The 13,216-nt window shown below is 29.9% G+C and overlaps 2 protein-coding genes across 2 annotated transcripts; one reads left to right on the top strand and one right to left on the bottom strand.

Annotated features, from left to right (window-relative positions):
* Positions 1–2,397: 2,397 nt before the first annotated feature.
* On the bottom strand, positions 2,398–5,984 carry LOC126836885 (cuticlin-4). The gene is made up of 9 exons (XM_050570567.1): positions 5,672–5,984; positions 5,038–5,072; positions 4,757–4,811; positions 4,039–4,253; positions 3,818–3,957; positions 3,333–3,563; positions 3,085–3,247; positions 2,859–3,014; positions 2,398–2,687 (listed from the first exon to the last, which is right to left on the bottom strand). Exons 2-9 carry the CDS (start codon positions 5,068–5,070, stop codon positions 2,484–2,486), a joined length of 1,197 nt encoding a protein of 398 aa, XP_050426524.1. The 5' UTR covers positions 5,071–5,072; positions 5,672–5,984; the 3' UTR covers positions 2,398–2,483.
* Positions 5,985–10,440: 4,456 nt separating this feature from the next.
* On the top strand, positions 10,441–12,884 carry LOC126836682 (kelch domain-containing protein 10 homolog). The gene is made up of 5 exons (XM_050570287.1): positions 10,441–10,690; positions 10,774–10,964; positions 11,049–11,229; positions 11,315–11,652; positions 11,742–12,884. Exons 2-5 carry the CDS (start codon positions 10,785–10,787, stop codon positions 12,297–12,299), a joined length of 1,257 nt encoding a protein of 418 aa, XP_050426244.1. The 5' UTR covers positions 10,441–10,690; positions 10,774–10,784; the 3' UTR covers positions 12,300–12,884.
* Positions 12,885–13,216: the final 332 nt, after the last annotated feature.

Raw genomic sequence — 13,216 nt, 5'->3', positions numbered from 1 at the left:
TAATTGAGCATTCACTTTACGATATTTGGATGTGTGTGTGATTATTTTTTTGCCTCATCCTGTATGGTTTTTTCATTTGCTTATAAAAAAAAAAAAAAAACCAAAAAGTCAATACAGAATGAGGCGTTGGCGGAAGCTACAAGCGACCATAGAGGGCGCTACTAACTGGAATGCGCCAAATTTGAAAGTTAAATAGCGATTTTTCTTTATTAATTTCTATAATTGTACGAAAAAGAACATTTACAAGGATTTTAAGTACCGTGAGTAATTCATTATTCAGTAGAAATTAAAAGTCGTGCTGTCGACATTACGAATATATGTATTGTGTACTTGTATGTATTAATATACAAGCCTAAGTGAAGAAAACCCTACCTAAATGTTAAATTTTATAAAACTATACAACTCATTTTAAAAAAAATATTATAAAACCAATGAATTATGTACAATAGCACATATTTATATTACAATATAATATGTCTATATCTTATTATTATTATTTTATCTAGCTGTGATGCTATCACAGACAAACATTGCTAATGTTTGTCCATTTCATAATAATTCCATAGTATTTCTCAACCAGATTGCAAATATTGACAATACTCTATGATCATGTAATTATTATTATTTGACTATAAATAACCAACTACTAAAATGTAAACAGTAAATTAGGAGAAATATATATTAGCAGCCGGTAACATTACCATATACTCGTACCTTAATAAAATTAGAAATATTTAAATGTAACATACTAATCAAATCATAATACATACAATTTTTATTTTCTTTATACTGCTACACACTATGTAATAATTTAGACTATTTTTTACTTAACTTACGTATTTTATATCAAGTGGTACGACAAAAAATCTGAAAACTCATTTGAATTCCTCAGTGTCTCTTTTAGAGGATAAAGGTTTCTACTGCCTCATTTGTATTTTTATTAAATCGAATATAACATAATAAACCAACATACAGTAGAAACCTTATTTCGAACAGACACCTCTTTCTCTCTTTTTTTCCTTACTAGGCTATATTTCCCTTGACTCAAATCTCCTAAACGCTCGTTCTCTAGATGTACCTATTCCATCATTAATTCATTCATAATCATTCTCATTTAATCCTCTAATAACTAAATTTTCATAAAACTAATTAATTATAATTTTTTTTTTCTTCTAAAACTGACTTTTTGTAATGTCACTGACGAAAGCAATATAATAATAATTAAATTAACAAATATATTGCAATTTCTAAGTGGCTTATAAAAAAAAAAAAAATTGATGATTTACCTACAGAGATAACATATTTTAAAGCTTTTTTATTTATACAATTTATTCAGATTGAAATGGTTTTAATAATTATGAATTGTCATACGCAGTAACTGAAATTTCATATTGCAAGTATTAATATAATAAAATTTATCTTTAAAAAATAAGTACATTTTTTTTATAAATAAGTAAATAGAAATATATTAACTATTTTTTTGACCAGAAATTATTAAAACATCCAGTTAAAAAGTCATTAATTAATTACATTTAACTTTGTAATACAATTTACTTAATAATTTCTATGCTTTCTAAATTAAATCTAATATAAATATTCAAATCGAGGACATATATAATATAGCAAACATATTATTCTATTATCAACCCAAAATGAAAAAGTTGTAACTTTATACTACAATAATAAACACTAATATTTAACATGATTTAAATTATATAAAATATTGCACAAATATTTGTCTAATAGCTAACAATGAAAACGCTGGAATAGTTATTTTTACCAGTTGTGTTAAAAATTAAGTACAGTTTAACAAAATACTAAAATTATAGGCTAAACTATACTTAAACATTAAGAAAATCTAGAAATAACGATCAAAAGTAATTAAAATAATATCTATTTAATTAATGATTTCCCAAACCATCACCTGCACTAAACGCCTTTAACTTTAACATTAATCAACTTGGCCCCTAGGAAAGAGTTATGTTTTCATTATCGTCAGGTCTTGACTATGGTTGTACTGTGACACAGTTTTGACATGGTATTAATATTGAAAAAAAAATCTTATATACCATAGTACACCATTAAGACATCAGACAACAATAAGCATGTTTATTACAAGATAAAAATTACATATGAGAAATTCTAGTCACAAAAATAGTATGACGATTGATTAAAATACAAGCACAAAATTAAAATAATTAGATTGATAATAGATAATAGTTTTTTTTTTAAATTTATACATACGTCCGCGATTCAAAATAGTTTTATAAAAATATAGTCTATAATAAATAATATTACGAATAGATGTTTTTTTTTAAATATCTAACCTGAATGGAAAATAACTGTACATAATTTAAAAATACTGACATCGAAATGTCAAGGAAAATAAAACGTATCCATATAAAAAATACTTTTGTTATGACGTATTAGTAAAAGCACCACATATTTTGTATTTGTTTTTACAAAAAACTATTTCTACTTATCTAACTAGTGTGGCTATAAGCAGTGTTAGTGTAAGGTCCACTGTAAACAGAACTTCCACTGGATGAAAGAGTTTTCTTGTTTCTTCTTGTCAACAATATAAGTGCTGTTATTACAGTCAAAAGCATGAGTATGAGTCCAGCTATGGCAATACTTATGGCAAAGTTGCGTTGAGAAATACAAATGCTGTACGGGTCATCTGATATCTATAACAAGAACAAATATAATATTTTATAATCTTAAATTCAGAAATATTAGCAACAGACTTTTATTTTTATTTTTATTAACTACAATAATAAAATCAATCAAATATTAACAGAATTCTAAATCAATTGCTCAAAGAATATTTTAAGTGAATTCTAAAAATTGAAACTTGCCTTTTCTCTTGCTACTTGATCCATTTGTTCAGGACTGGCACTATCTGCAGCTTCATTGACATAAAGACCACTGTACACTTCAATTGTGGCCGGACTTTCATCGTCAGCTGGCTGATCTTCACGGCGTATACGTTTCTTATTACTACAGTTTGGTGGCTACAACAAAAATGTATGTATAAATATACAATTATTTTTTATTTTTTTTAATGTCAAATAGATGATTTACAGTATTAGCACATCCACCGTTAGCCTTTGTACAAAGATGAACATGGCATTGATAGTAAACTGATGTTGTGTAAGGGAACTTATGAGCTTGGAAATTAACTACAGCGGTAGTTTTGTTTTCACTATATTGAAACTGACCCATTATTTCATCTTCAATTGAACATCTAAAATATAAATTTAATGAGTTAACGTCTTGTATCAAACATTTTAAAAAAAGAATTACACGATTTTCTGCAAATATATGTTTACCCGTATTTATCAATCAGGCGCTGATCACCCCAACCAAGACCGTCACGAACTAAACAATCTGTGATAAACAAACCAAATGTATCTTCACTGTCAATTGATATAACCATTGTCAACGGGTCGCCAATTTTAACGTTTTCTGCGACATCTGGCTTGACAGTTTTTCCAGAAAATATTTTCATAATACAAGTTGGCATTTTAGCTCCTTCAACCATGGATGTTTCTTCGGGAGTGCTACAAATCGTCATTCATTTGAATGTGTTGAAAGTTTCATACATTTCAATATAAACTTGATCATTTTTAGATGTATTCATATCTTTGATTGGATTCTGAAGTTTCGGACCCATTGCGACAATGGAATGGTGACTATTGCTCTGATGATAGATTTTCTAATAGGTCCAAAACGTCAGCACAATAGCAAAGACATGGATACATCTGAAAAGTGAAGTCATTGGTTTGGATATGGTATATAAAATAATAATACAAACCTCATGTTCATTACATTAGTCAGTGACTGTTCGTTTGTTTGGTACTTGCAACGAATATGGAAACCTTTGCCTTGATTAGTCACTAATTTCCTGTGAGGCTGCAATACTATTGTGTTAAAGTATTCAACAATACCATCGTTCTAAAAATATTTTACAAATTAATTATATAAGAAATAAATAACCAAAAAATCGAAATATAAAGTCCATAAGCTAGTACATACCAAATATGTACTCATTGTATTACAAGATCTTAATGGTAGCCTGTAAACTACAGGACTTTTTTGATGATTAAACTCAGCCATGCAACTAGAGTTTTTTGCCAATCCTTTGGGATAGACGATTCCAGTAAATGATTTTGATGTTGTGTCAATATTTACACGTATTTCTTTGTTGTTACATTCTATTGTAATATCTTTTGACATGTCATCATCCAAATCTGTATAAAAATAAATTTATAAATACAATTTTTTTGACATTGAACATACTACGTACACAAGTGGTTAATTTAAGTTTTGTAGATAACACTAAGAAGCAGTGTTATAGCCTAAAAATGTTTACAGCGAGACAAAAATGCAATATTATATTATCCTTTCACTCCTTCACTGATAAATACTAACAAAATTATGAAAATATTATAAGGGTATCAACCCGTTTTAAACTATGTTTTTTATTTAGTCTGTCCATAAAAATTTGTCAGTAAAATCTCCTTTTAAATGCATTTGTTTGAAGATTTAACATGAATACATTTGTATAAAGTTATACTGGCAAATCTAATGAATATCATCACAAGTATTCATTAAACATAATTGTATTTAGCAATCTGTCCACAAATTAGGTAAGTCAAAGAATGAGGTATGGCTTATAATAATTATAAGTTATAACTGTTTAACACTTGACATTGAAGTAATTTTAAATCGAAATACTTGACACATTAATTACCTGATAATGGTTCGTTGATTGTATTGTCTTGAGCACTTATGCACCATACTGCCCACTAAAAAATGTATTTAGATTTTTATATAATGTGGCTTGATTTTAGTTTTAAGCAAGATTTAATAAAACTGTTACAATTGTACTGGTTTAAACTACTAGAAACTTAAGTTATTTTAATGTGAAAAAAATTTTCACTACTAGAAAAACAAGTTTTTTATAACAGTTTTTTCGGTTATGTACCAGAGCTAAGACATGAAAATGTCAATATAAATTTTATTTTAACTTACTGAGAACAGAAGAATACACCGCGGTAGCATCATATCTAAAAAAAATACAACAAAACTAATTAAAGTTTGTAACAACTATTTACATTATATTGTGATTTATACATTCGGTAATGATAATACAAAAATGACTGTACTGTAAAATAAAATTTGGTAGATGCAAAAAATCCACTACCTATATTTATGTAGAAACAAAATAATTATAACATACTTTTTGTAAGGACATGTAAATTTGTATACTTTATATATTTAATGTGAAGGAGAAAAAAAGAAATACGCTTCGATACAGTTAAATACGAATATGGTACACAGATTCAAGCATCGTTAAACAATATTAAACCTTGAACAGCAAAATTTCTTCGTCCAAAAAAAAAAAAACCTTGAAACTACACTTAATAAGAAAATAAAAGAACGATGAAAACAAGCAGTACGGTTTAGAAAAAAATTGTATTTTGGCGATAGTGGTCCAAATGAAGTAACCGAGTAATAATGCATAGGTCTAATAACAGTGTAGAGTTTATGAATCGAACGTGAATCCTATCAGTATGCACACCTGTTGAGTACGTGCATTATTGCCTAATTAACTGTAGAACGTAATAATATTGTGTTTTGGGCTAAAAAGCAGTGTATTGCTTACCGTTCTCGTGGCGGGTACGTCAAAAAACCAAAATCCAAATCACCAAACTATTACAAGGAAGCAGCCGTAAGTATCATAGTTTTCGCACAATGACCGACAAGTGATTCGACCTGCGGACACTGCTAGACGCTTTAGTGTGTACTATGCGGGCAACTCGGCAAGACAACGGGGCACCGTGACGACAGGTACGCTCTAGCCGCTCTTATCAGTCGTATCACACGGACGCCATTGCGCGTCCGAATGGATCCGAAAAAAATAGGATTTGGACAAGTTGCCAGGCCATTTGGACCTTTATATTATTCTAATATCTAACTCGACATTCCGCGGCTGTAATAACACTGCAATATTTGGAGATAGAACGCGAGAAGAACTGTAGTTTATTATTATTATTATTATTATTATGGCCGTGGAGGTAAAACCAGCGGACCAGGTGGAGGCAGAACGGACACTTACCTTGCTCTCTTCGCGGTCCCGTTCGACGGCTTCTACCTTGGGGGGCTTTGTACCGTTGTCGTAATAGGTGTACGCGCGGATAATAATAATGCTGCGAATGAGATGATTGTTACCACACGGTCCGCCTCCGTTCGTTGTCGGTCCGTGCACCGTAGGCGAACGCCATATTAGGAAGAACCTTGCCGTGTATAATATAACGTCACCGTTGCGTAACGCCTCTGAATAAAAAAAAATACTCGTTTTGCGAATCCGCATCGCCGTCACCGTGTAAACCATATTGGACATAATATTATGCTGTATTCTGTTCGCCGTAACACCATCCGAATCATGTTTAAATAACGCCAATGCACCCAACTGCCCACGCAAATACGCCATACCAATATAATATGATGACCATATGCCATGACCTTAGTTCTTAGTCCATAATTATTAGTCTATACTAAAGCGTATAGAATAAAACATGTCTCCTGTTCGGTCGCACGTTCGTCCGGCCGTTAAAGTCACCGCTATTACAATTATTATTTGCGTGTATCAACGCTAGTGGATGTGCGTTTATACATTTATTTTATATTTTAATATAATAAATATATTTCGACGATATGCCCTAACCGATAGTCCACCTTACACATCTCAATAATAAGTCACCGGAAACGTGGTGACAGAACTAGGCTCTAGAGTGTATACAGCGTTTTTAGAGGTGAACTGGGTTGAATTTGTGTCGCGGATTGAAATAGGGTACTTGAACTTGATGAATAAATTAAATTTCAAGTTATAAAAAAAACGTAAAAAAAATGTTTAAACAGAACATACAATTCAAATAAATAATACGTTTTATAATTTATTAGAACGGGAATTTAAAAGTTTTCAACAGTGAAAGTCATAACCCATAAGTACAGTTTATCATTGATCAACAAGAAACAAAAGTTTTTTTTCCTCTTTATTAACGTCAACAATCGAACTAATTATACAAGTTCAATAACCTATAGTCTATTTTATATTTCTATCAATATAGTTAAGGGAAAATATAAAAATATTATTATAAGTACCCCAAGTATGGCCTTATTGTGATATACAAGATAAATTAACAGTTCTTATAAGGGTTCTGACTTAGCCATGACTAGCCATGTTCTAGCCATGACTGATTGCTTATTTGTAAGGGCATACTATAGGCAACATTTCACAAAACATTCTTAGCAAAACATTTATTTTACTAAATTTTCAAACCCGTCGATTAACTGTCAAATTAAATTTTCATACTAGCTCTTTGGTATAATTTAAACGGATACATTTTTTCTATGATATATAACAATTTTGGTGGTGAAAAATGACTGAGGAAAAATTCTCATCTCGTAATTCGATGTTGATATATTGTTTTTTTATTTGAAAGAGGATGACTTCCTACAGGGCACATATTTATATTTTTGATTACATCTCACCAGCGATCAGTGACTACTTCTATTATAATTGACTATTTTTATTGTTGTTACTATTATTATTGTTATTTATATAAAAAAAACAATGAGGGGGAACTGCTAATCACATGACTTCCTATAACTATTGATTACTAAATGTTACCGTTATAATATATTCCTCGATTTATTATAGTAACGCCAAAGTTTTTAAATGTGTAAGTAGGTGGAAAATACAAAAAAAAAATTAAATACCTTTGGTCCAGGGTTCTAGGCTTAAAAAAGTAGGTTATAGTACGAGTATGAACTATGACAATGACGCGTGACCTCATCGCAGTGACTTTGGCGTCATTCATTTCTTTAAATCAATCTACAGAATTAAATTACTAATTACTTGATTAACTGTGTTCAAACTAGACACGTCTGTGTGTATTTTATAGATTCGCGCCTATTTATAAATATATACCTACAAAACATTGACCTATAGTTATGAATCATTTTAAAATTGGGTCCTTTTATATTATAGACATACTTGTTGAACAGAAACAATATTTAAAACATATAATGTCTGTGAGTGTGGGTTATAACTTATACCTCTAATGAGAAATTTGTGAAATATCATCATTATAAAATAGAAATCGTTTTGTTGATAACCTAATGATTTTCGAAAAAAATATAAATAATAACACACAAATATGACGTGTATAATATTATGCTATATATTATTGTTGGCGTATTTAAATATATTATTATTATGAGAATGACGAAAAGTAAAAGCGTTGAGTCATTCAAAAACCGTTTGTCCTACGTACAATTGCGGAATATTGCACTAAGCTAACAGGTTTTGTTTTTGTTGGCATCTATAATAATAATTGTACCTATAGACATATTATGATACACATATATTTTTATTCACTTGCAATGGATTTCACACACGTCGATTGTTCCTAGAGTAATTGTTTTCGGTTCAGAAAATAACATTGGAAATCAAAACACCGGTATTAAAAATAATTGGGTAATTATAAACTAAACTATAAATTATTGGGTAATGTAACTTCGCTAATTATTAGCGAAGTTACATTTTTAAAGCATCTAATTCAAACCAACAGCTGAAGTATTCATAGATGCGATTGCTAATTGAAGACCATGTGTACAAACATTGGTATGAGACATAAGTGAATAAGTCATAACGTTAAAAGGCCTGAAACTAAAGTAACTTAAAACTATCAAATTAGTGAAGAGGTAAACAACAGCGTTTTTGTGGTGTATTGTAATCATAGACATATAAAGATTCTTTATATGTCTATAGTTGTAATTAGACATAAAATCTAAAAAGTGGGGGAATCTCTGAGGCACCACTATACTTAAAACTGAAATGACCATTTTCGCCTACTACACTTGCATTATATGGATAAATGAGCAATGTTATTACCGTACAAATTAGTATACCTATCATACCGCACACCTAGATCAAAACTGAAGCAACTCAAAAAACACTTTTATTCAGGAATTCCAAAAACCTTATTTTCAAGTTTCTGGTATGAGATTGAAGTCAACTATTTTTTTATGATTGGATATTGCATATTAATGTATGTTAAACGTGCATGTGCATTCAGCTTGATGCATAGACAAGTACTTACTTACCAAGACTATACTTGGCTTGATGTCCGGGCAAAAAATAAAGTTGCAACGATTATGGTAGTTATAGAATTATGGAATTAGTCATTCAACAAAAGGTACCTACAGCGCCATCTTTTGGAGAGTAATCCAGATAAATTTTAATTTGTTTTGTTGGTTCATGCAACTCCGTTTGCAGAATCCGATTATACAAATAACTAAAAATATCCACTTTTTGAGTTGTTACAGTTTTGATCTAAGGGTGCGGATTATAGTACTTCAATATTAGATCACCTATTTAAATGGGAAATGATTATAGTTGTTATTAAATAATTATTAATTGTTATCGGAAATTGGAATAATATTCACAAATGTTGGTTTTATTAATTTAAAGTTAAAGCACATCAAATATTTATTATAAATTAATGTACGTTCAAAAAAAATATATTCTCGGTAAATAATTCAGGTTATAAGTAGTTTCATTAGATTATATATAATTATTATAATTCATAGTATATTCTTAAAAAATCGAAAATTTGCAATTCGATCTAATATTAATACTGGACCTACCTTATGTGGTCTACTACATGTCTACACTCTACATATATATATCGACAGTACAATGAAATAATCTGAATTTAAAAGTTAACAGAATATTATTGAAGTTTTTTTTATTTATAAGATTACCAATACCTTTGTTAATAATGTACCTATTCTTAAAAATATTTATACACAAGCTATGCTAATTGTACTCGTTTTGTGTATAAAATGTCTTGTAATTATAGCCACATACCAGGCAGTCATTATATTATGTCAGTTAAAGGGAGCCTCCATCATAGACCTTATGGGCCTTATAATGTAGCTTCCAAATTAAGTCGCGGGAGAAAAGGCGCATAAGTAAACATCGAATAAGGGCAGTGACAGTGTTAAGAATAAGAGAAGTGTTAAGGATAACAGTGTTGTTAACAACATCCTTTAATTATCCTTAAAATATTTCACCTATCCCAGCTATTATAACAGGCTACATCAGTTATAGGCTATAGCCGAAAAGGTAATGAAAACAAATTGTAGGTAGATCACATAGTAGTATAAGACGACGCCGTTCTGTAAGAGACGAAAGTATGGGGATTCTCTCCTCGTCATCGTATTTTGAATCGATGTGACATAACCAAGGAGCAAGGGAAACGCTTAGTTGAGATAAATAATACATTATATTTTATTCTGTGTCCTGTGATAAAATGACCCTTTGTGGAAGTAACGATTTTTGGTTTGTGCGCAGGGTACAACGAGCTAAACGTCATGACTCATGCTATTGATTTTATGTTGCCATGGCGATTTTAGAACCACCGTTACCAGCCACCGATCAGGGTTTGTAGACGAATCACAGGCCGTATCACAGTTTATATAATATTATAATCTGTGTAACTGATGTAGACAATTTCGAATTTACATTTTCAATTTCGTAAATGTTTTTACTAAATGTGTACGTTAAAAATGTTTTATTATTGATATACTTATCGTATTATTATAAGTAATATAGGTATGTATCTTTCGTTAAGCAGACCACTTGATTTCAAACTGTTAATTTCATAATTTACATTTACCTATACGATTTTTATTTAGTGTCGTTTACAATGTCACAAACGGAATACACGTTTAAACCTTTAGTGTTTGAAAAGCAGAAGAGTGTAAGTAACGATATTCCCGATTTGCCACACACTCGAATAGACCATGGAATAGCTTGTAATGATGAATATTTGTATTATTATCGTTATTGTAGTTACGAGGCACCAGGATTGGAGGGCGATCTCCTTGTAAGTAATTTTTCATTCTGATTACAATTCATAGCCATAAGTCTAATACTACCTAAATATCTAAACGTATTTAATTAATTTTAGCCTAATAAAGGATGTTTATGGAAGTTTAATTTGGTCACTTGCCAATGGAAAAACCTCAGAAGCAGACATTTATCGAGAGTTCTTTCATATAGTTCGATCATATTATCAGGAAACTTGATAATAATCTATGGCGGTACAGGGGTTCGTTTTAGTAATTACTGCCCGTACAATATTTACATTGGTAAGTACTTATAATTGCTAAAATTATTACGGTTATCATTTGTGTTTATTTATTTAATTATTCTAGCTGTTATACTATTTTACAGGTAATCTATTAGGGGAATACACCGAAGAGGGCATAGTTTTTGAAGAAATAAATTGTACTAATGGAATACCTAGGATTGGATATGGCCAGTCAATTGTTTTAAATGGACGATATATTTACACAGTTAATGGTTTGTCGGGGTTCCAACGTGAGGCAGATGTTTATAGATTTGATATAAGTACTAAAAAATGGGAAATATTATCAGATGGTAAAGGCATACTCCAAGACTTTGAAGAAAAATACAAATATGAACTAGCATATTACAATCAGTGTATATTCACATTCGGTGGATCTAATGTACACATAAATTCTACAACTAATTTCTTAAATACATTTATGGTAAAAACGCTTCTTCATTATACTTATAATTGGTATTATTGATCATAACGATTTTATTTGTAATATTTTACTTTATTTATCATTTTTAGACTGTTCATGTATTTGATTTGACAACTAAAACTTGGAGGTACTTGGACACAAAACCTGATCAGCAAAGCACGACCCCCGGTTATCCAGAAAATCGTATTAATCATGGCTGGGTTCAGTGTCCTACTCATACTCAGAATGTTTACCTCTTAGGCGGCTATGATAAGTTTAATTTTATGAAAGATGTTTGGTGTTTTAATTTATCTACATTCCAGTGGCGAAACCTATCCATGTGCTCAATACCTAAACCTACATTTTTTCTGTCTGCTGCAATGTCACGATACGGTCATTTATATTACTATAATGGTTTAGTAAGTTTACGTTGTTTAAGTACACGACGGCTTGAACCCCAAAATCATGTGTATACTACTTGGGTAAGGGTGCCACAATTAAAAGAAATGTGTTGGGATGCTATTTTGTTTTACTTTAGGAAAAATTTGTTAAAATTAAATGAAGAAGACCTACGCAAATTAGGATTACCGCTTGAATATTATAAGCTCATAATTAAAGCTAAAGAATTTATCATAAGTGCAAAAGCACAACATTTATCTTCAGACTAATCAAATTTTTTTAAATTTAAACTTAATGATCATTCACAAATTGCTAAAGATAGTTATATCGATTCATTAGGTTGTTATAACTATATAACATGTAGATAATTGAGTATATTACTTGTGCTGTTTGCCTTATGGCTGTAATCATCTTTACTGATGAATAAATAAATAAAATAAATATAGTAAGACTAGTCAGTAAGTTAGTAGTGACAAATAGGTAAACAATTTTAATAAAATTTTCCAGTTTTTAGTTAGTACAACAAAATGTTATATGTAGTTTTATTAGTGCTGAATACTGTACTATTTGGATGTAGGCCTCATTCATATACCTATAATTAAATCATAGGTATATACATAAAAACAGATTTTTAGACTTTGCGCAATGCTTATAGCCTAAATCAGCTCTTGTTCTGCTGTCAAAAAATAAATCTTAAGGTTGATACTACAACAATATAGAGTGTTTCTGTTTCAAATGTCCTTGCGTGTACTGCATAACTTTCTAAACATCCCAATAGACGTTAGTATATTTCATACTTTATAAGGATTAATAGTTGTATGCTTTTTATTTTACTTATTTTACTAGTATTTGTGATTGTGTAATTTTTTTTATACATATTTCATTTGTATCTTAGATTTGTCCATTTATGTGTATGAATAAAAATCTGATTGTAAATTGTGTAAAAAAATTTTTATTTGTTAAAAAAAATGCATTGTTCCTTTATAAGGTACAATTTGGGCTCTTTGCAAACAAAAATTATAGCTTCAACTATTGTAGATAAGTGTCAACGTAAATTAAAAATGTCATTTGCACTAACAGAAATAAATTTAAATTTGATCGTTTGTCAATATTTGAAAAATACTTAAACATTTTAATACCCATTAATTAGGTAATTTAATTTGAGCTCCTAGACATCAAAGAAAAC

This window comes from Adelges cooleyi, unplaced genomic scaffold (genome assembly GCF_023614345.1).
Source record: "Adelges cooleyi isolate 19-005CV unplaced genomic scaffold, UGA_ACOO_1.1 ACOO_flye_CR_arks_rails_tigmint_CR_PRNA_247, whole genome shotgun sequence".
NCBI lineage: Eukaryota > Metazoa > Arthropoda > Insecta > Hemiptera > Adelgidae > Adelges > Adelges cooleyi.
The sequence above is the reverse complement of the archived record's forward strand: the minus strand, read 5'-3'. Positions and strand labels throughout refer to the sequence as shown.